Source organism: Gobio gobio, assembly GCF_949357685.1.
Source record: "Gobio gobio genome assembly, chromosome: 6".
Taxonomy (NCBI): domain Eukaryota; kingdom Metazoa; phylum Chordata; class Actinopteri; order Cypriniformes; family Gobionidae; genus Gobio; species Gobio gobio.
This window is the reverse complement of record NC_137102.1, coordinates 38,266,117-38,290,814: the sequence shown is the minus strand read 5'-3', so window position 1 is coordinate 38,290,814 and position 24,698 is coordinate 38,266,117. Positions and strand designations below refer to the sequence as shown.

The window sequence follows — 24,698 nt, the reverse complement described above, 5'->3', positions numbered from 1 at the left end:
TTAAAGATTTATACAATTTACTTGATATTTTCACAACAGTGATGTTCCTTTTAAAATTAAATTTACTTAATTACTTCTAATAAATACACCCTGCTAAGTTAAATATAATTAAGTAACATTTACTTAATGTTTTCACAAATATTACATTTATAGTTAAGTACATTTTACTTGATACTGGCAAGTAAGTTGTACTTGATATCACAGCAGTACAATTTACTAAGAAAAATCGAGTGCAAATTGTTACAATGATTTTATCAAGTAAATCATACAAGTTGTTTTTATCCGTGTATGTGTGGTTATCTGATTGTATTATGTTAGGCATGATACGGGGTAGTGTGTTGTAAATGTTATTTTGTTTGAGTTTATTTAGTAAAGGTATTATTCTGATTCTTACCTTTATTTTTGTTCGGTAGAGGCTAAATGGGTATTTATAGCATTGTGGGGAAGAGCAGTTTTTGCCCAGCCACAGTAACATCATGACCTGCTGATCTTAGTGGTTTGATTTGTTGTTACATTGTTTACTGGGGAGATTTATTTTTTAGGCCTGTTTCATTTTGGTTACTTTCAGTTAACAAACATCTCAAGTTTTGCTTTTTGTATGAACTTTGTTTGAAATCTGCCGCTGAATATAATTTTTCTTTGTCTTTTTGTTGGAAGAAATAAACTTCCGTCTTTTGTCACTACCTGTCCTGCCTGTTCTTGGCCATGACCACCACAAGACAGAATTGCTAAATCAAACCGGATGTTTATAATATGAGTTACTGTAAGATTCTGATATTATCTGATCCCACAAATACCACTCTCTCTGCTCCCTCTGCTGGCGACCTTTCTGAATGTTGATGAGATGAGTATTACATACCCTGCATCTCAATGTGCACACTATCCACCCTACCCGCCCTAAATAGCATTGAATATTACTAATGTCACATACTATTTAGGATGGATATTATATGCACATTGAGAGGCAAGCAAGTCAGTTTAAATTTTTCATTTCATCTCCCAGTTTAGCTTTCAGAAGGAAACAAAAAATGTGAAAGAACATGAATTTTCAGTTCCTGTCAAATGTGTTTGTCTTATTTGAAAATGTAAAAGAAAATGCCATTTAAAATAATTCTGCTTTTACCGCACCAAAATAAAATATAAAATACAAAACCAACTAAATCAATCAATTTTGCAGAAATTAAGTTAACACCTTTATTTTTTTATCTTGGTCATGGATGACGGAAAATCTCAACACTTTTGATGAATGACTACACTGTTTTAAATTTTGTCATTTCATCTGAATATCAACACATTAAATTTAGTCGTTCAAAACCTAGTTTTGAGGTAAATTGATTTAATTCTGTGTTTCTGGAAAATAGTGATCTGACTGTATTATGTTGAATATCAAAGTTTTTTGTCTATTTTGTTAATGAGGGATTAGTAGGGGATTCGTGTCTATTTGTTAAAGAGGGTACAATAGTACCCGTGAAGACTTAAATGTAAACACAGCTTTTGTGTCTTTATCAACTCTTCCATATTATACTGGCCCTGAATCATCACAAATACATATATATACGTATAGCTTGCTCCATTTCTCTACGCGTTGCTCTGGTCTTCGTCAACAGCCGCTTGCACCACCTGCTGGTGAGAGCGACTAACAGCAGATGGTGATTATGCTCAGTAATCTACTGCTATTCCTGCAGTTCCCGGATGCGAACTATTTTCAATTTGAGTCGAAAATTGCCTGTCGAATATAATAGGTTGTATTTTTTAAACAGAACTAATATTTTGGAAGTGAAATCTGAGAGGTGAATATGGATTATTGAATTTGTAGCCTAATAATGAAAATGTGTGTGGAATGTTTTGAATTTAAATATTCACATTATACAACCATGTTGAATTTCATCCCATAAAAATGCAAGCCCTAAAAATACAATGCATTAAAATGCAAGCATGGTTAATGCAATGCATGTTTTTTCAAGTAGCGCAATTCAACAAGGTTTTTTTTTGCTTCAAAAACATTTGGCATTATACTTCCATAGGTATTTTGACATATTTTCAATTAAAATATGGGCAATTAAACATGTAAATATGCATATGCCTGTATATACGTCTTTGAATAATTTTACCTTTCAGATTAATCTCTTAGATTCTGCCTTCTCTGTCATCGTTTTTTTCAATTATTCAACTTCTTCATTTTCAAAATTCAATTTTAAACAGAATAGTTTATTTAGTATTTTACATTAATGACCCTTTAAAAAAAAAAAAAAAAAAAAAAAAAAATATATGTATATATATATATATATATATATATATATATATATATATATATATATATATATATATATATATATATATATATATTGATTGTTAAAAAATATTTCAAAAGACATACATTCTGTTTAGCAACAAGTTTAGCTCTTTGAATAATTTTACATTTTGTTCAATGACAACTAAATTAGCAAATTTATTTTCTATAATAACACACTGAAGCATCATCATCCTGCACATGCTAAACTTATATCTAAATATGTTACAATTTAAAAGTAAATGCACATATATAATATGCTTTAATTGAGCTATTTACAATATCTTCAGGTTGAATTTAAATGTAATGCTGATAAATACTGGTGTAGGAAAATGGAAAATTACATCAATGGATTACTGTACCAAATGTTGCACACACACTCATATGGGAAATGTAAATTCAATGAGTATATTTCACATTACGACGCCGCTTAATTTGAACTTGAATTGACCAACGAAACGCTCCTAGTCAAGTGTGCACGAATGCCATTTGGAATTCCCCCTCTGTGACCCTCAGGAACAAACCATTATTATCGAAAATAGGGGTGACGCCGCGACTCTTGCACATATAGTTTGTATTAACGGGGATATTGTGCTATACACATAAAATGTTGAATATATAAATATTTGTTCCAAGCGACTTGTTTCGACAGAGTCTCGTTAGTTGTTTGTTTTGGGTGCGATGAGATCAACGACGCCCCCGTCGGTCACGTGAGCAATGGATCAGTCTGATTTCGCAGCTCAGCGCGTTTGTTCGCGTCGGTCAGTGTGTTTGATTCACTGAAGCGGTGATCTCAACCAACGATAAACCAACATGTCTGTGGCTTTCGCACAGCACCGGCAGCGTGCCAAGGGCGATATAACGCCTGCCGGGATCCAAAAGGTAATTTCATTTAATCATTTATCAAGCAGAACGGAATTGCGTTTGCAGAAGTGGGCTCGGCTAGTTAGCCGTGACATCTCTCCCGCCAACACCATTAACAAAACACCCCAGAGACATGTCTGTCATCTCATTTAACGGCTCCTACGAGACAGAAACGAGTATAACGCAGAGCTGATTTTGACTCATTGTGCAGCGTTTTAACGATGTTGAAATCTGTTCATCTTCGCCGTGTCTTTGTTAGCCGCTACGCGCTCGACACTCGGATCAATCACAATAGAGGCTTGTGTACTAGCATCGCAATGAATGCGTTCAATCGAGGAAAACCGTGCCATCGACGTATTATTACTAATAATGTTACTATAGACATAATATGGTTATAATTCACATATCGTTACACGCACGTATGCTAATAGATTTCTCCTTATCGATTACGTATGTCTGATTTGAGCGGTCCACCTTGGCTTTTCGTTATTCATGTCTGATTTGCTCAGTTAAACATTTTTCTTATTGATGTAATGTTATATGTACCGTTCTTCATTTATCACGTTTGATTTGTCGATCCTTTGTGCTTCTGTTTTCATTACTCGGGTTTGATTTGGTCCGTTTTCTATTACTCATGTCTGATTCAAGTTGATTAGTTCCCCCTAGAGTATTGTTTTTGTTTTATTATAAGCGAAAATATATGATTTTCACAACAAATCTGCTGTAAGATATTATACCCCAGTACATAATTACTTGTGGCAAAGATGTTACAAATAAAATTAAAGTGCACAATAATAGAAAACCAAGGTTTTCATTGCTTCTAGTTGTGCTCATCCTCTAGTCTAAATCACTGCACATTTTGTGTTATCAGAAATATGATGATATGAATCGGTTTGTGCAATAAACACACATGCATGCATTCACATTTGTTTTGCTTCTATCTTTTGATGTAAGCGGTCAATATTTGGTCATGTCATATTCATTCATTTGAAATGGCATATCATTTTAGTTTGAGGAAATGAGGTTGTCGTCTTCTCTGAAAGCATTGCACACATTAGGTGTTTTTCTTCCTGTCTCGGGAATCTTTATTACTAGCTCAGTGTAACATTATGAATTAATGTTTAGGATTATTTATGTCAAAACACAGAAGTATTTAAGGCAGCAAATAAATGTAGTCTTTACTGGGTACATTTACAAAAAAAAAAAGAAAAACAGGATACAAAATTATTCAATGACTGAACAGTGCGGATGAATTCATGCACCCTCTAAAAAATAGCCATGCAATAAAAGATTGATCTTGGGACTTGATTTTGTTTAATAAGTGTGCACTGATGCAAACGGATCACTTTACCCCGGTAGACCACCATGGTTTTGCTTTTGATGTGTTGTCTTTTAACCAGTTTTCTTTAACTTACATCCGGTCTGATATGATCAGCTGAGCTTTTAATTAATGAAGTCAAACTAATTATTATGCTTTTACTCATTTTCCCTCTTTATTTTGCTACCTTTAATAATGTTTAATTAACATTGTGATGTTTCACTTGCAGTTACTGGATGAAAACAATCAGTTGATTCAGTGCATCATGGACTTCCAGAGTAAAGGGAAAACAGCTGAATGTTCACAGTAAGTTCGGTGACAAAGATTCTCATGCACTTTATGTCTTTGTATGTATGTGTATGTATGTGTGTTTTTCTTCGTACAAGCCTCGGGTAAGTCTCACATCATGTCTTAACCAGATGCGTGGTAAAAGAGAGATTTTCCATGTTAATCAGAGTTTCTATTACAACATCATTGAAAGTATGACAATGATAATCTCAGGTTCTGATTATGTGCTTTGTTTGAATATCATTTTCAATGTGATCTTTATAGCCGTACTGAAAGCGACAATGCATATTCACCTCAGATCTTAAAAACAAGTAAAAGGAAACAAGAATGTTCAAACTCGATTTGAACAAGAAGTGTATTCTATGACCAAGTCTAGGGCTGTCAATAACCATTATTTTGGTAATCGAGTAGTCGGTCGATTATTTTGGCGATTAATTGAGTAATCTGATTTTGTGTTAATACAAATAGACATAAACAATATCCTTTAAAATGACTTTAAAATATAATAACATTGATGCAATAATAATAGTTTCAAATAAAGTATCAAAATCATTAATCATATTTTAGTTTTATAGAAAAATGCTGTTAAAATGCATAATATAGACAATCAGCTTATGTCCATTATGTTTTATAATTGCAGAGGGCCTGGTGTCATTACACTTTACAGTAGATCAAATCCTTGTTTAACATTGGACAAACAACATTCAATTAAAATGTTTTCTTAATATTTGTCCACTTCTTTGTGATAGAAATGCTCCAGCCACTGCAATTTCTTGAATAAGAACATGCGGACATGTCGTGATGAACAGTTTGCATTTAGAGACATATAATGATGTATTCTTCTCTGGTGGAGGTTTATAAATGATTTACCTTACTAATCTGGTGAAATGGCGCACATTGCGCTCCCAGATGAACGTTATAAGCAACCCAAACTCGCAGCATATGCAGAGCTGGAGTTTGAGATGCTCCACGCTGGGGCTTTGATGACGTCGACTACGAAAATACGTCGACATGCGTGAAATGCATCGACGCGTCGGCGTCACATTATTTACTTCCTAGAATAGAACAGATTTAGAATAATGGCAGCTTCTGCTCCCGGGCTTTGTGAAAATGATTATTTATCATATAAAGCCAGACCGCGACATTCAAAAGTGTGGGAGTACTTTAAACAGAAGCCGAATAAAACTGTGCTTTGTTCGCTCTGTAACGCCGGTTTCACACTGCACGCGGTGGCAGAGCAGAAGCTGTGCGCGTGGAGAGCAGGAGCCGCGCTCGCCCGTTGGGCTTTCACACTGCCAGTGTTCGTCTCGCGCAGCTGAACCGCGGCGTGTGTATTGCAAATACAGACGAATATTGTCCATTCGGTCACATTTTCCGGTGTTCTTCTCCGACCCCAGTACGTCTCGTGCTTTTATTTATTATGGGCAGCATATATCTGCTGCAAATGCGACCGGGTTCCCCTCTGCCACAAACACATATGCATAATAACATGCTATATATAGGTAGTTTACATGATTAAAGTAACATTAAAGTTAAGATATGCCTCTAGTTTTAATCATGTTTGAAGTTTGGGCAAAAACTTCTGGCAGCTTTAGGCGTTGTTTATGCACATGTATATCTTCAAAATAGACGACTAGTTATACATTAACACTATCTGAAAGCTCCTGTTTGCGAACCTTTTGCAGATAAATATAAGTGCATTTTCGGTTACTATTGACAAATCAATAAGTAAATCATACTGAACTATTATAGTAAACAACTTTTCCTAATTAGGCCTACTCTGTATACATTTTATGATGAATAGTATCATTAGTTATACATAATGTTTAAAATGCTTCTTGGGTTCATATATTTCATTATAAGATGGCTTAAGTACACTACCCTTCCTGTAATACAATTAATATTGTCATCATTCATTGATTTCATGTTAAAATAATATACAAATTCACTACCCTCTTTGAAATACAATAATCGAAAAAAAAAAGAATCATCAGATGAATCTGGAAAAATAATCGTTAGATTAGTCGACGGAAAAAATAATCGTTAGTTGCAGCTCTACTCCACGCATGTAAACGATAACAGTTCATATGGAACAGAACGGAGCCGCTCTGAGATGCACGTAACCGCCATGCATGTAAATAATTAAAGCACTCTATAGCATTATCTGTGCTGTAGTATAGTTTTTAAACCGTTTTAATATATTGTGCAGCCTTAGAAAACGGTCTAAAAATGCGGTTCATGGATTCTCGTCTGTGGAATGCGCCATTTCTGGTATTTTGTCGGTTACTCGTCATGGATATTGCAATTGAGGATTTTTTAAAATCAAGTACTCAAATTTAATCAGAATCGTGACAGCCCTATTTCAGTCACTCCAGTATGTATTTTTAATAATCTTAAAATTGTGTAATATTTATGAATTTGATTATGTAAGTATCAATTTCGTTGCGAGTGCCATGTGTATGCAGAGAGACGCTTTTCTGATAGGCTGTGATTTTTAAAAAAAAAATTTTTATTGATTTTGTGGCGTCTTGTAGTCACGTCTGGTGTGGACAAGGGTTGCAAAATTCCAGGAATTTAAGGCTGGAAACTTTCCATGGGAATAAACTGGGAATTTGCAAAATTGCAGATTAGCCTATAACGGGGAACTTAAAGGGTTAGTAATTTGAATTTTCATTTTTGGGTGAACTAACCCTTTAAATGTAGTTTACATTGCATATTAATTAATTAGTTAATGCACTTTCAGTTAAATTTCTACCCTGCACATTCTTCCATCCCATGCACATTTTATCAAAAATACAGAATAAACCTGTAATATTATGAAATATTATTTCAACTTAAAACCCTTTTATTCAGCAAGAATGTGTTAAATTGATAAAAAAAAGTTATAGTGAACACTTATATCGTTAGAAAAGATTTCTATTTTAAATAAATGCTGTTCTGTTTTTTTTTGTAATGAAACAAGTGAAGTCTTTATGAGTGAGTCATTGAATCATTCACTCGAGATTCGTTCAAAAACACTTATTTTTTGTTTTTTACTTCATCAATGAATCCTGAAAAAGGTTTCAAAAAAATTAAGCAGCACAACTGTTTCCAACATTGATAATAAATCGGCATATCAAAATTAGAGATGTTCCGATACCCTTTTTCCCTTCCCGATTCCGATACCTGGGTTCAGGGTATCGGCCGATACCTGGGTGTGTATCTACATACAGCTGTATATACTACTAGCCCTGTATGAATTTCTAGAATTATTTTATGGTGTGCTTCAAACTTATCCCTTAATAAAACATGAACAAATACATGGTGAACTACTGTATTTATTACAGTATTTTTATTATCTGACATGTATTTGACAGTAATATTATTTATTTTTCTTAAGCGAAAAAGAACTTCAAATGCAGCCACAAATCTAACACTGCAAACTGAAAAAGGTATTTTAGTTTTCCAATATAACTGTATTAAAAAATAAATGTAGGAATATAAAAAATTATATTTTATATTAATCAGAAAATAATCTCTTTACAACAAAACAAGTGAAAAATAAGCAACCATCTAGGCATTATTATTATTAGTAGTAGAGACGTATTATTATTATTATTACATAGAGATGTAGCTAAATCTACTGTACAACAGTAGCCTAATATATTCTGTCAATTAAAAAAAAAATTAAACCAAACTTTTATTTTGACGGGTTGCCGTGAATATATTTGAGTGTCTGTGTTCCTTATATGACAGTTTTCACAAATTCTCATGAAGTGACAGTTTATGCGTTCGTGTCCTCATATAGTGACCATAGACTGTAAAAAAAAAAATGGACGTAGGGAAACTGGGGGAGGTTGCCGCTTGATTGTGACACACGGCAGAATTTACAAAGACCGCGAGCGTCGCGCGTGTGTGTGTGTGTGCGTGCGTGCGTGCGCGGGCGGGCGCCTGCCCGCCATCCACATAGAGACGAAATACTGCTAAACAGTGGACATAGCCTACTGCTAATGCGTTTTATATTTCTTCTTCGCTGCTCTAAACAGTGGTTGCTTGTGGCAACACAGCACAACTTCCTGTGTTTGCAATGCATTCTGAGCAGCGAAGAAGAACCGCGCAGTGGTTAGGATGGATTCAAGTACTCGCTGATACCGATGCCAGAATTTGTTGTGGTATCGGTGATATTTCTGATACTAGTATCGGAAACGGAACAACTCTAATCAGAATGACTTCTGAAGGATCATGTTACACAGAAATAAATAACACATGCATAACCATTCAGTGTTTCCCATACATTGATTTATTTGTGGCGGCCTGCCACAATATCATCATTGACTGCCACAAATAGATTTCAGTGCTTCCCATTCATTAACTTAGCTGTGTTGGGCAGAACATATATTTAAACTTCCCATAATAAAAGTCGTGTTTTGCGCCATTGCTGTCAAACAAACGAAAGCTCTAAGGCTTTGTGTACTTATCAAATTGCAAAACACTGTCTGTTAGACAAAGAGAAGTGTGCACTTCGCTCACGCAATCAGCACGTGATCAGCTTCACGTCTCAGTTCACAGTGAATGCAGTGAACTCCATCCGTGCAGGAGTTTAGCGTGCATTTGGGAACGTAGTGGGCACCAGTTACACATTATTTTTACATCTGCGTATTTGATGATTAGCGCATTTTACTAGATTTGTAGAGATACACTTTCTGCCAAAAATAAAAGCCTGCGTTTTTATCTCTTTCAAGTATAGAAATTAGGACAAAACTAGGGATGCACCGAATATTCGGCCACCGAAAATTTTCGACCGAAAAGTGCATTTTCGGTTTTCGGCCGAAATACTTTTATCACCGAAACAATATGGCCGAAATGTTGTGATGACGCAAACAGAAACCGCGACCTGCACGTGCTTGTCTGAAGCAACTTTCGATCATCGATCATCTTTTCCTTAATAATAAACATGAATGAACTTTGAGGAGACAACTTACGGTCACGTAGCATATGTGGTGTAATCGCTCAGTCTGTGTTTCAACGGCGGAAAGACCTCAATATAACTGAGGCTAAACTAAACAGTCATGTAAGTTAGCATCACATTTACCTCAGGCAGTCATTCAGTGTCCACAGCTGTTAGTTCACTTGAAATCAACTCTTTCACTAAATATATGACCTATATTAGCCGTTATATTCATTATATTCTACTTAACCTGTTAATGATATCTTGATTATTTCATGTATGTTTAAATAAACCTGTCCTGAAAATGACAGACACAAATTATCATATTTCAACAACGAATTGGATAATTAGATTTAGAAGTTATTGCAAATACTGCCTTATGTGAAGTTTACATATTTGCGTACCATGTTATTTGAGTGTTGATTATTAGACCTAAAAATAAATAGCAACTGAATTTAGGCTAATAGTTTGGGCTCTGTTGTTAACCTTTAATATTAATCTGCAAGTAAGGGCTCCCTATATAGTTTACAGCAATATCTTCAATAAACATTGTTATAATATAATTTATTTAAGGACAGATACGTTTTTTTTTTTTCAGTAAACCAATACAAATAAATAAAAGTTTTTTTGTTTTGTGTACCGCTATCCCTATTCTACAGTTAACATATGGGCTATGGCAGTCTTTGCTTTGATACACTATTATGTTGAAGGCCTACAGAGAAAGTAGTTGTATCTTTAAGCAGTTGCACTTGTTCTGAATGCACTTTCTTGTAGTAGTCCTACAGAGAAAAATTTTAAATGCACTAGACCTAAATGCACTTTGTTTTTATGAGAGAACATTTAATTTTAAAACCTTTCTGTAGGTCTGTACAATATTATTTAATGTACACATGAGTGGGGTCAAGTTAAACATTTTAGTTTGAATTTTATTTTATACTGTGCATTGTTGCAATGTGCTAAATAAATATTGGCATAATTTGTAATTGATTTATTCTTTGAAACTTTAATATTAATTTATGCAATTGCAATGCCTTGATTTTAGTAAAGTTAGTACACAGTCATAGCCATAAATGCAATGGTACTAATAATTGGCATAATTTCTTTCGGTGTTTCGGTTTTCGGCCTTTGTTTCCTCTTTTTCGGTTTCGGCCAAGAATTTTCATTTCGGTGCATCCCTAGACAAAATTAATTATGAAAGTTTCATTTATTTTTCAGTGCATTTGTTTTATAATATATGGCTATTAGTCCAGTCACCTTTATTTATAAAGCGCTTTTTACAATGCAGATTGCTTCAAAGCAGCTTCACAGTGGTAACAGGAAAATAATGCAACAGAATTTGATTCGGCTGTACAGCCGCTCTGGAGAAAACAGTAATGTCATTGTCCAGCTCAGTTCAATCATCATATAGTGTCAATGCGGGCAGATCAGTAATATAGTTGAATATTTAGTGTTCTCAACTAAGCAAGCCAAAGGCAACAGATATGCCGGTGGCAAGAAACCAAAACTCCATCAGGTGGCAGGATGGAGAACACAACCTTGGGAGAAACCAGGTTCAGTTGGGGGGCCAGTTCTCCTCTTAGACTAAGGGCGTTTTCACACCTACCTTGTTTGGTCCGGATTTTCGGACTTTTCAGTTTGGTCCGAATCAAAATTACAGGTGTGAAACCTCCCCCGTACCACGGTCCGGACCAAACAGACGAAATTTGGTCCGACGAAAAGAGGTAGTCTCGGTCTGGATCAAAAGCATTTTCTGTATGGTTCGGACTTTCAGACCATTTACAGGAAGTTCCTGTTTATGTTTAAATATTATAATGTTATTTTTAAATTCAATCTAGGCTACATTGATTATGAAAAGTGAAAAGATGCGCAATATGTCAGAAGACAGAAGGTCAGAAATGATTTTGAACGAAATTTTGTATGATTTTGCTTATGAGCCTTTCTTTAATGTGAATTTCGTTTTGTATAAATTGTATCTTCATTTTAATCAATGTTTCATCTGATAATTGCCTGAATTTAATAAATAAGAAGCAAATAGTCTATAGCAGACAATAATCGCGGGAGCGATCACATGCTTTACAAATTAACTTGAGCGCGTCTCAAATAAGCCGAAACTCAGCAGGCTACTTGTCTCACAAACATGAGAAATATGTGTATATAAAGCTTGAAATGTCAACTTTTAAACGTGACGAAAAGAACATAGTCAAGCAATGCGCACTGTTCAATAGAGGCAACGATATGCGTCCGTTCATTCATTCTTGTCAAAGACGCTGACATCAGACACACGTCCGTTTACAAACCAATCAATGTCCAGATGCAGCCCACATAGATGATGACGAGTGGACGCAATTGTGTCACGTAATGTTCTTTAGTGCGCTCGCATAATTGCAATGTGAAACCAAACCAAAACTAACCGAAAGTATCAAATGTATCAAAACGTGAACTTCGTTTCGGACCTTGGTGCAGACTTTCAGGTGTGAAAACGCCCTTAGACACTATATCACAACTATAAGAGGGTTGAGTGCCCTTTAAAGTTTATACTTTTTTCTTTGTTCAATTTGCACACTGAATATGGGTTGGATCTCTTTATTTTGAACTCTCAAAGTGCACCAGATTGATGAATTTAACATTTAAAATGCACAATTTTCTTAAAGGGGTGCATTCCCCTGGACCCCCTCAAGAGGAACGTAGATCCACCCATCACAGTTTCACCAAAATCCTGTGGGAAACACTGCAATTGCTGCAATAAAAATATATTTATTTCACATTTACTAAATTAGAAGTAATTAATTTAAAAATATATAAATTAGGGCTGGTCCGAATACCAGTTTTTGAGCTTTGAAGCTTCGGTAGTAATCAACATCGAAGCTTCGGAGGGAAGGAGCTGAACATATTCTTCTCTCTAATAAAAGCAGGAATCTCGAGAAGCAGCGCGCCTAATATTGTGCGCGAAAAAAAACCTAATATTTTAATACCAAATATGAAAATCAAATACCAACTCATCGAACGAATATTTGAATATTCTGGTCCAGCACTAATATCAATATGCAAAAAAAATAAACATGTCATCTTATGACCAAATAAAATGTTTATAATTATGTTTATGAAAGTTTATATACATTTCCCAAAATTTCCAATTAATTCTATAAATTCCTGTTAAGTGTCCCAGAGTAAGTTCCCTAGGGAAATTTCCAGATATGTTCCTCCCCTTTGCAACCCTAGTATGGACAGACAAATTGCTTGTCGCTGGAATCTCATCGCATCGTGTCCATTGAGGACACGGTGTTAGGTGCACTGTGTTTAATATATTAACATGCACAAATAATCAAGGATGCTGCACATTTCAGTCAGTGATCAACGTGCTTCTCTCTTTTCTCTCTGGCAGTTACCAACAGATGCTACACAGAAATCTAGTGTATTTGGCCACAATAGCAGACTCTAATCAGAACATGCAGTCTCTGCTTCCCGCGGTGAGTATTTATTCTCAGTTTCCCATCTGATACGGGTGGAACTGCTTTAGCTATGGTAAATTAAAATGGGAACAGACCTGAATATATTTATATTTAGTTGTACATGCTTGATGTGTGCGCTGTATGATGTTATGCAGCACAGGTTTGAATTGATTTTAAAGGATTAGTTCACTTTAAAATGAAAATGACCCCATGATTTACTCACCCTCAAGCCATCCTAGGTGTATATGACATTCTTCTTTCTGATGAACACAGTTATGTGGACCCACTTTATATTAGGTGGCCTTAACTACTATGTACTAACATTTTAATTAATCATTTGATACAATGCACTTATTGTGTACATGTTTTTACATTGTAATTACATTTTAAAAAATACCTGCATGTAATTACATCTGTAATTAATATCTGTACATTTGTAATTCAACTGTTGACCCTTCCCTTACACCTAACCCTACCCTTAAACTTACCCATACCACCACACCTGTCCCTAACCCTACCCTTAAACTTACCCATACCACCACACCTGTCCCTAACCCTACCCTTAAACTTACCCATAACACCACACCTGTCCCTAACCCTACCCTTAAACTTACCCATATCACGTGACCACACCTGTCCCTAACCCTACCCTTAAACTTATCCATAACACCACACCTGTCCCTAACCCTACCCTTAAACTTACCCATAACACCACACCTGTCCCTAACCCTACCCTTAAACTTACCCATAACACCACACCTGTCCCTAACCCTACCCTTAAACTTATCCATAACACCACACCTGTCCCTAACCCTACCCTTAAACTTACCCATATCACCACACCTGTCCCTAACCCTACCCTTAAACTTACCCACACCACCACACTTGTCCCTAACCCTACCCTTAAACTTACCCACACCACCACACCTGTCCCTAACCCTACCCTTAAACTTACCCACACCTGTCCCTAACCCTACCCTTAAACTTACCCACACCACCACACCTGTCCCTAACCCTACCCTTAAAATTACCCATACCACCACACCTGTCCCTAACCCTACCCTTAAACTTGCCCATACCACCACACCTGTCCCTAACTCTACCCTTAAACTTACCCATACCACCACACCTGTCCCTAACTCTACCCTTAAACTTACCCATATCACCACACCTGTCCCTAACCGTACCCTTAAACTTACCCATACCACCACACCTGTCCCTAACCCTAGCCTTAAACTTACCCATACCACCACACCTGTCCCTAACTCTACCCTTAAACTTACCCATACCACCACACCTGTCCCTAACTCTACCCTTAAACTTACCCATACCACCACACCTGTCCCTAAGCCTAGCCTTAAACTTACCCATATCACCACACCTGTCCCTTACCCTAGCCTTAAACTTACCCATATCACCACACCTGTCCCTTACCCTAGCCTTAAACTTACCCATACCACCACACCTGTCCCTAACCCTACCCTTAAACTTACCCATATCACCACACCTGTCCCTTACCCTAGCCTTAAACTTACCCATACCACCACACCTGTCCCTAACCCTAGCCTTAAACTTACCCATACCACCACACCTGTCCCTAACTCTACCCTTAAACTTACCCATACCACCACACCTGTCCCTAACTCTACCCTTAAACTTACCCATACCACCACACCTGTCCCTAACTCTACCCTTAAACTTACCCATATCACCACACCTGGCCCTAACTCTACCCTTAAACTTACCCATACCACCACACCTGTCCCTAACTCTACCCTTAAACTTACCCATACCACCACACCTGTCCCTAACCCTAGCCTTAAACTTCCCCATACCACCACACCTGTCCCTAACTCTACCCTTAAACTTACCCATACCACCACACCTGTCCCTAACTCTACCCTTAAACTTACCCATACCACCACACCTGTCCCTAACCCTAGCCTTAAACTTACCCATACCACCACACCTGTCCCTAACTCTACCCTTAAACTTACCCAAATCACCACACCTGTCCCTAACTCTACCCTTAAACTTACCCATATCACCACACCTGGCCCTAACTCTACCCTTAAACTTACCCATATCATCACACCTGGCCCTAACTCTACCCTTAAACTTACCCACACCACCACACCTGTCCCTAACCCTACCCGTATCCTACCTCAAAATCAGCAAAGGTGTTTTGCAATACAATTTGAACACAGTAAGTACATTGTGCTTATTTTTTGATGTAAGTACATAGTACTAAAGGCCACCTAATATAAAGTGGGGCCAGTTGTGTTAATAAATATCCCGTCTCTTCCAAGCTTTATAATGGCAGTAAATGGGGCCAACGAGTTTGAAGCTCAAAAAATCCATCCATCCATTAGAAACGTACTCCACATGCCTTCGGGGGTTAAAAAAGATCTTTTGAAGCAAATCGATGGGGTTTGTGTAAGAAAAATATCCATATTTAAGAAGACTTCTGCTTCTGCCAGACCACCTTCCTTATTCAACTTATGCAGAAAGTGTAACACCTCTCGCTGTTCAAAATGCTTATGCTACGTCCGATGTCATCGTCATGCCAGTTTCACTTTTTATACTCGCTTTCTCTCGCGCCCGGATGATCTGAAAACACCAATAAACAAGTAAGCTGCATTTCAGCAATCTCCATTTGGAATTTTCTGCTCATAATAAAGTGTTATTCAGTTCATCTGTGTTCTGTCACAACTCACGAGCCACAGACGACTAAATCTGCCATCAAACCTTCTCAGTGATGAACTGTAATCCAAGCATGGACAACCCTTACGCAACCTCTCTGTGACAATACAAAGTCTTTTTTTGCTGTTGTTTTAATAGAACAACATTAAAGTAATGTGGAATTTCACTGTTTTAAATTAAGAAGTTTCTTTTTACATTCGGCAATATGATAAATAGTAGGGCTGGCTAAAAAAAATTGATTTCTCGATTTTAATCCATTCTCATTTTTATGAACCGATATTGATTCTTAAATCCAAAGAATCAATTCATCCTGTTTTCAGTTGATGAATGAACCAGAATTTTGTAGAGCCCCTCCCATCCAATAAATCACAATCTTTGTGCTTCGTTACTTTTGATAAGATACAAAGTTTCAGATTTCAAATTGCATCCATTTTATTACGAAAACCATTGTGTCCATAAACTTGTTAGTGGGGTAGAAAAAATGAACTCTAGATATGAGCATTTTGATAAATATATTTACCATATTACATAGGCTATTATAATTTTTTATGTTCTTCCATATTATGCATGTTTGAATAAATCTGTCAAGTTTTTATGATTGCCACCATTTAAATGTTTATATTTCAAAAAACAAATTAGAGTAGAAATTTGATTATGTAATTGTAAAGTTAGTATTATAACTTTATTATTATAAAAAAACATCATTGAGTGTAATTTGTTTGTATTAAAAATCAGTTAGTTAACCATTAATATTAGTAATGCTCAACTTACTACCATGTATAGTTTACAGCATAAGTCATGTTTTATTTGCCATGTACTGTATGTGATATATATACACAATAATCGATATTGAATCGAATCGAAAACTAGTGAATGGAAATCGAATCGTGAAATGTATGTCAATACCCAGCCCTAATAAATAGCCTATAATAAATCATTTAACTAGATGAGGTAAAATAAACCATGCGTATTGGTCGACATTCTCTTGATTTGTGCTTATAGGTGAAAGTGCAACAATTCTGATGAAATGTAAAAATACATTTCTCAAATTATTATAATTTTGAGCTTATCAATTATTATATTGGGATTATCAATGCAGCATGACAAAAATGTGACCAAGTTTTCACTGATAAAAACTAGACTAAAATGCTCAGATATTTAGTCGACTAAAACTTAACTAAACAAAAACAGGACATGGTTGACTAAATATGATAACCAAAGCACATTTGACACAGGACTAAGGCTGCGACTAAATTAAAAAATAGCTGATGAAATTAACACTATGACACTCAACCTTATTTTCATCCGCATAAAATTCAATATGGCATCTACCCTGACTAATTGCCATTATGGGCCATTCCCAAAAAATGTATTAACCCCATATCTGTGTTATTTCTGACTTAAATGATTTGATGAATCAAAATTCTGTAGATGGGCCTGTAGATGATGCACACTAAAGTTTGTGTGAATCAACCAAACTGAGTTAAATTTATTAATTAAAGTGGCACCTTGCGGCCAGTTCTCACTAAATTTGGTAGACAGCTCTACAGGGCTGGAAGTGTGCAGAACAGGGACATATTTGATACTGGTGCATTAGGGGTATATGTGCTCCAGAGTGGACATCAGTGGTTGAGTAAATGTCTTTCTGTGTTTCTCTATAGCCACCCACTCAGAACATGCCCATGAATCAAAGTGGTGCGACTCCTCAGCTCCCCCATGGTCACAGTATGCCCCCAGAGGGGCCGCCCGCCCCACACATGCAGAGCCAGATGAACGGACAGATACCAGGTACATTCAGTGCACTCACTGTCAAACTCTGAGAATGAGCAGTTAAGACTGAATTCAGAACTGTGGCAATTTGTTTGAGAGTTGCTTGGGACTACCTGCAAACTACAGACTGTTTTGAATGCTATTTTACACAAGTTTGTATGTTTTCAAAAGAAATAAGTCTGAGCGCGATTAGGCGTCCCCTGCAGCGTTGGTCTGGTTTAACACTCAACTTGATTATATCAAACCCTGGTGCAATTGTGTGCATATTACGTCATATTACTCTGTGCGTGAATACACTGCAGGCTCAGACTCGCTCGTATCCAAGGTAAATCCTCATCGCGGCACAGTTCGAGTACAACCGGACTCAGACTCCTCCAGGCAGTGTCGGGTTTAGTCCCCCGTTGCACACCTGGGTCCGCATGATAGCTTTCACATTAGCAATTTTTAATGCGAACTGTGCCCCGTTCTGAACTGAACTGCCAGTGTAAAAATGCCCTGTCTTTTGTTGTTTGATTAACATTAATGACTCAGGCGGCAGCAGGTATATTTGGCTGCTGTCACTAATAGGGGTGCACCGATCCGACTTTTTCAGTCCCGATACCGATACCGATGCCTGGGCTTTGTGTATCTGTCGATACCCGATACCGATCCGATACTATTGTTGAATTAATAATAAACTGTATATCTTCCACCTTATACCTTCCTTGAAGAGACTAAAGGCACCAGACTTTACTAACTAAACATAACTAAGACAAAATAACAGATGTATGTAAGGTGTTGAATTCTTATTTATTTAAAAAACAATTGTGCATTCAAATCTAAAATAGAATGTAATCAAACTTCTTTAAATAAATAAAATGTAGCAGTGGAAACAAAAAACAGTGTACAATAGTACAATACAATAGTAATCTGACAGTTACCAAACATTTGTTACACTACAGATAATTGTTTTGGTATATAATCATATCAATATTAAAAAGTAGCATTACAAATTAACAAATAGTCTTAATTTTCTGCCATATGCAATTTTATGCAATTTTATGCTAATAACAACTTTGTTCTGGTTTCACCTCACTCTAATGAGATAATTAAAAATAATTCTTACTACCTACTCTTGCTTAATTGGGTAAGCACACTTGTGTTCTCATTTCAGATGCGTTCTGAGTAAATGATTAAACTGATTCGTGAGTTCAGTGTTGGACAGATCAGTTGTTCTAACCAATCGTTAAAATGATTTGGTTCAAAGGAGTCATTAGGTCACGAATCGGACATTAGCAGACGCGTTGTGTGCGAAATCTGCGAATCCCGCCTGTTAGAACATCGCGAAAGATGTCAACACACAGAAAAAACTTCATAACTGAATATAATTTGTCTCCCATTTATTGAAAGTATGCTTTATGTCAGCTGGTCAGAGAAGAGTCAACATTTTTTGAGCGCAATTCACAAACAGCGGTAATTCAAGGACAAAATTGTCCGAATGTGTCACGTGCAACATGGTTTCGGTCTTCCGACCTTTTGATTTGGAATTGGATTAATTTGTGAAATATGAGAGAGCTAACACTGATTATTTTGAAGACCCAGAGAGCGCGCGCGGGGGAGGAGCTCTCTGTCACTCAGTCACAAGCGCAGCATCTGTTCTACATCACTCGTAAATCACAATAACTCATCAAATTAGGCTTTGGCGGCCGTCAAAAAACGTTCAATGCAGGAAAAACCCTGACTTTGCAGTAATACCACCTCCCCTCGAAACATTTAAGTTACTTTGCAGACATTGCAAACAGCCGACGAACTAGTTGGCGTGGCAAGCGTGAAATATCTCCTCTCTGGCTCGCTCCATGTTGCTTCTAGCATGCGACCCACGTGAAGCTGACGAATGACGTAGGTTCTGCTGCGACGGAATAAAACACCTGGATCGGCTTGTGGATCTGTTCATTTTTCCGATCCCCGATCCAGCTATTTTGTCAGTATCGCGGCCGATATCCGATCCTAATATCGGATCGGTGCACCCCTAGTCACTAAGACCACACATTTGTGAGGTCAGGCACTGATGTTGGCCTGGCTCGCAGTCTCTGCTCTAATTCATCCCAAAGGTGTTCTATCGGGTTGAGGTCAGGACTTTGTGCAGGCCAGTAAAGTTCCTCCACACCCTTGCTTTGTGCACTGGTGGGCAGTCATGTTGGAACAGGAAGCGGCCTTCCCCAAACTGTTCACACAAAGGTGGAAGCATGAAATTGTCCAAAATGTCAAATGTCCTTTCACTGGAACTAAGGGTCCGAGCCCAACTCAAGAAAAAAAACACCCCACACCATAATCTCCACTCCACGAAACTTTACACTTGGTACAATGCAGTCATGCAAGCATTCTCCTGGCAGCCGCCAAACCCAGACTCGCCATCGGATTGCCAGAAAGAGAAACGTGATTTGAAAACACATCTCCACTGCTCTAGAGTCCAGTGGTGGCGTGCTTTACACCACTAAATCCAACGCTTTGCATTGCACTTTGATGTAAGGCTTGGATGCAGCTGCTCGGCCATGGAAACCTATTCCATGAAGCTCTCTACACACTGTTCTTCAGCTAATCTGAAGGCCACACAAAGTTTGGAGGTCTGTAGTAGTGTTGTCACGATACTGGATTTTCTAACTTCGATACGATAACCAAAAAAGTATCGATATTCGATATATAGATATATAGAGGAGAGCGCGGCTGGTATCGATGCTGTAGAAAAGGAGTGTCGTATCGTTTCAGAGATTTCAGTATCGATACATTTCGAAATATCGATATTTTTGACAACACTAGTCTGTGGCTATTGACTCTGCTGAAAGATGGCTACATCTGCGCACTGTGCGCCTCAGCACGCACTGACCCCGCTCTGTGATTTTTATGTGGACTACTACTTAGTGGCTGAGTTGCTGTTGTTCCTAATTGCTTCCACTTTGTTATAATACCACTAGCACTTGACTGTGGAATATTTAGTAGTGAGGAAATTTCACGAATTTACGTATTGCACAGGTGGCAACCTATCACGGTACCACGCTTGAATTCACTGAGCTCCTGAGAGCAACCCATTCTTTCACAAATGTTTGTAGAAGTAGTCTGCATGCCTAGGTGCTTGAATTTATAATGTGGCCATGGAAGTGATTTGGAAAAAACTGAATTCCATGATTTGGAGGAGTGTCCCAATACTTTTGGCAATATAGTGTATCTTCTTGCTGGAGACTTTGAGTAATGTTCTTCCTATAATTTTTGGATTGTTAAAGGATTGTGTTTTGGTTGTATTTTCACATTAAAAGTTATTAATCTCTGTCTGCTTCTGCAGGTCCGAACCACATGTCCATACAGGGCCCTGGGCCGAACCAGACACCCAGCATACCCAGTGGCTCCATGAACATGCCGGCCAGCAGCCATGGCTCTATGGGGGCGTATAACCATGCTGTGCCCTCCTCGCAGGGCTTGCAGTCACAGGGGCAAATGAACATGAGCCAGGGGCAGCCCATGGGTAATTACGGCCCTCGGCCCAACATGAACATGCAGCCCAATCAGGGTATATCTGCTCTCTAGTCTTTTGTAAAAAAAAATTAGGGATGCACCGATATGAAAATTTTGGCCGATAACCGATAATTCTTTATATTTGAAAGCCGATAACCGATATATTGGCTTATAAATATAAATCCAAATTTTTTAATTTTTTGTGTGCCTAATTACGAAAACAAAAGGCTCCCCATTAAAAGCCATGTCCCAAACACTTCAACATAAATCAAACCTATACAGTACAGTGACCTAGTTTGAACACTGGTTCAAACTAGGCTACTGTACAGTCCTATGGCCAACTGTTTAATTTTATTAGCATTAGTTAACATGAACCAACTAGGAATGAACAATACTTCTACAGGATTTGTTAATCTCAACGTTTTCTGAGACATTAAGTTCCAAAGTTGTATCTGTTAACATTAGGTAATGCACTGTGAACTAAGATTAACAAATATTTTATTAACTTACATTAACAAAGCTTATTGCTCTCTGTTAGTTAATGTTAGTTAATGCATTAAAGGCACAATGTGTAATGATTTTTTGATTTAAAATATTCAAAAACTACTAGAACAATGTTACATATTTTGTTGACTTGTGTACTTAAATTATCCCAAATGTTTCCAAGAATGTTTAAATCCAGAGAAATAAGCCATTTTAGCCAAGACACAGAATGTGTCCATGGGTCGCCTATCAATGACATCATACCCGCATTACCGATTTCCGGTTTTATTTAGTAGAAACCATGGAAACAACAAGGACACTTTAATATATTGTGTTTTTTAATCATTGTTATACAGCTCAACACAGTTAGTCTTATTGTTTAATTCTGGTTTTCTTGATTTACCGCAAGTACCATGTTTTACCATGCCTATTATTGATCTAGCCTACTGCAGTGTAGTGTTGTCACGATACCAAAATGATGACTTTGATACGATACCAGACTAAAATACCTCGATACTGAATCGATACCACAGCAAAAAACAGTAAAAGTAAATACAGTGCTTTATTTTTCAACTACAGTAGGTCTATTCAACAGGAGCATTCAACAAAGAAATGAAATGATCAAATGTAAAAAAAACCTGCGTAGTCTTCACTCTATAAATTCAGTTTACAATGATTTTTAATAAATATATTAAACTTATTCAGTCAAGCATGGGGTGTTTTTCTACTTTCTTTTGTTGTTTGATTGACATTAATCACACAAAATATTATGTCCAGCCCTTTAAGACCTGCACGGATCTAAATCATTGTAACGCATCCAATTTCTTACTCGACTCTGTATACGTTCACTAAAGACATACTCGACTTATTTTTGACCTTTCAAACCCAATAATACACGAAAGAGAACTGAAGTCACGATCCTATGCTGTCTGAAAGGCGTGCGCACACGCTTCAGGTCAGAGTCTGGCAGCGCGAGCACGTTCCGCACTGGGCTTTATTTTCTCAAGCATGCATGTTTCTGTTGCTTGCTTTTTCATGCACTGCGCATATATATTTGATTTTGTTGCTTCCATTGTTTAGTGAATGGTGGAAGCAGAGCTCTGCACGCACATCCTTGACTCCTGCTGTCACACATAGACGCAAATGAAGAAATACTGCTCTTATTAGAGTATTAGAGCAGGGTAATGCGATACTTTTTTAGCTCTGGTATATCGTGCAACGCTACTGCAGTGTGCAACGTGTCTCATAGTAGCTAGGGTTGGGTATCGTTTAGGTTTTTTACGATACCGGTGCCAAACGGATACTTTTAAAACCGTATCGGTGACTGAACCGATACTTTAAAAAAAAAAAAGAGCCACAAAACGACAGTGGATGACATTTAAAGAATGGCTTTCTATTGATTTTATTTAATTTTTTTATTCTTTAAATTGATCAATTTATTAAACGTTTAAAGTATACTTAAAAATATAAATAGATACAAAACACAATTTGCTTAACAAATTCACAGTAAAACCTAAGCCTAATTAGGCCTAATTAGGCCTAAATAGGCCTAATTTAACACTAAATAACAGTTGCAGTACTACTAATAACAGCAAAGTAGCCAGTATTCTTGGTATGCTACAAACCAGCTTCAAGGTTCAGCATTATTTTGCATAAATATGACCATATTCGCGCATCGCCTTATTGTTTCCATAGCAACGCGTCATGCTTCTCACATGACACACAGTAGCTGTAATAGTGCTGTATGACAGCTGTATCGGTTTTATTTTCTTTTTTCACAAACTTGTTAACTGTCATGAACCTTGATATTCTGATTTTCAAATATGTGTAAGTGAATGTGTTTTTGTCATTTAAAACCCTTTATAGTGATTTTAATCGATTCTCACTTTTACACAACAATATCGATTCTTAAATCCCAAGAATCGATTTGTCATCCTGTTTTCAGTTAATGAATTTTGCAGCATTTTGATAATTATATGCACCACCTTTCATTCATTGTCATTTTTAATGTTCTTCAATTTAATACATGTATGTAGCCTATAAATAAATCTGGCAAAGTTTTTATGACAGCCAAATGTTTATATTTCAAAAAACTAATTGGAGTATAAATATGATTATGTAATTGTAAAGTTAATATTATAACTTTATTATTATTTTATAAAAAACATAATTTAGTGTAATTTAAGTGTTTGGATACAAATCAGTTCATTTTTTACCTTCAATATTATTTGGCTAATGTAGTACAACTGACTCCCATAGTTTACAACATAGTTCAGAGATTTGTTTTCCTTGAGAAAATTGGCCATGTATTGTACCTGATATATATCTAAAGTAATCGATATTGAATCTAATTGAATCGAAAATCGAATCGAATCGAAAGCTTGTAAATAGAAATCGAATCGAATTGTGAAATTTGTGTCAATACCCAGCCCTAGTGATCATGTTATTTGATCTATAATGCGTGATGGGTGCCGCCATGTTAGTTTGCGCCTCAGAGAATCGGATCTGTCAGATTAACATCACGTAAATTCATCTTCGTCTCACGAAATACATGAAAGTGAGTGATCGCTGAACTGGGAGAAGAATAGATTAAACTATTATCTGACATAAATAAAACACGTAGTCAAGTTATAACTGTGTGAAAGGATTGTTATTGCCGCTTCCATAGATATCATTGTGTGTTTTTTGCTAGTACTTATGAGCATTTAAATGTCTGGAACCTAAAATAAACATTATGTGGTTGAAAACACTGAATAGTTGTGATATATGACAAGTGCTGAGCGCGTCTGTCTATGGCTCGGCACGAGCCAAAGCGCGAAAGCATGTTTAAATTTAAATGGCACCGAAATCTGCGTTCTGATTCGGTCTGGTTACATACATCGGTCGGTTTTGGTACCCAACCCTAATGCTGCGTTCACACCAAACGTGAATAGAGCGTCTGGCGCGAGTGATTTCAATGTTAAGTCAATGGAAAGGCGCGTTGAAACCTCACGTCTGGAGGTCCCGCGGTGCGGAAGGTGCGTAATCTGCCTCATTCGCGCGTCCAGTTCAAATTGGACATCTTGCGCATTACACGCGAGTGGTGCTTTTGTGCATTCACGCGTTTGAAGCGAATTCGCG

At 37.0% G+C, this 24,698-nt stretch overlaps 1 protein-coding gene across 5 annotated transcripts in view; it reads left to right on the top strand.

Moving 5' to 3' along the window:
* Positions 1–3,002: 3,002 nt before the first annotated feature.
* Positions 3,003–24,698, top strand: part of ss18 (SS18 subunit of BAF chromatin remodeling complex) — a 54,525-nt gene continuing 32,829 nt past the window's right edge. For 3 of the 5 annotated variants that reach the window (XM_079819562.1, XM_079819560.1, XM_079819564.1), the window contains exons 1-5: positions 3,003–3,172; positions 4,702–4,778; positions 13,070–13,154; positions 17,501–17,627; positions 20,926–21,150. In XM_079819562.1, the coding sequence (XP_079675688.1) occupies positions 3,104–3,172; positions 4,702–4,778; positions 13,070–13,154; positions 17,501–17,627; positions 20,926–21,150 (583 nt within the window). In that variant the 5' untranslated portion in view covers positions 3,003–3,103. The remainder of the gene's footprint in view (positions 3,173–4,701; positions 4,779–13,069; positions 13,155–17,500; positions 17,628–20,925; positions 21,151–24,698) is intronic. The other 2 variants (XM_079819561.1, XM_079819563.1) reach the window with 2 other exon arrangements.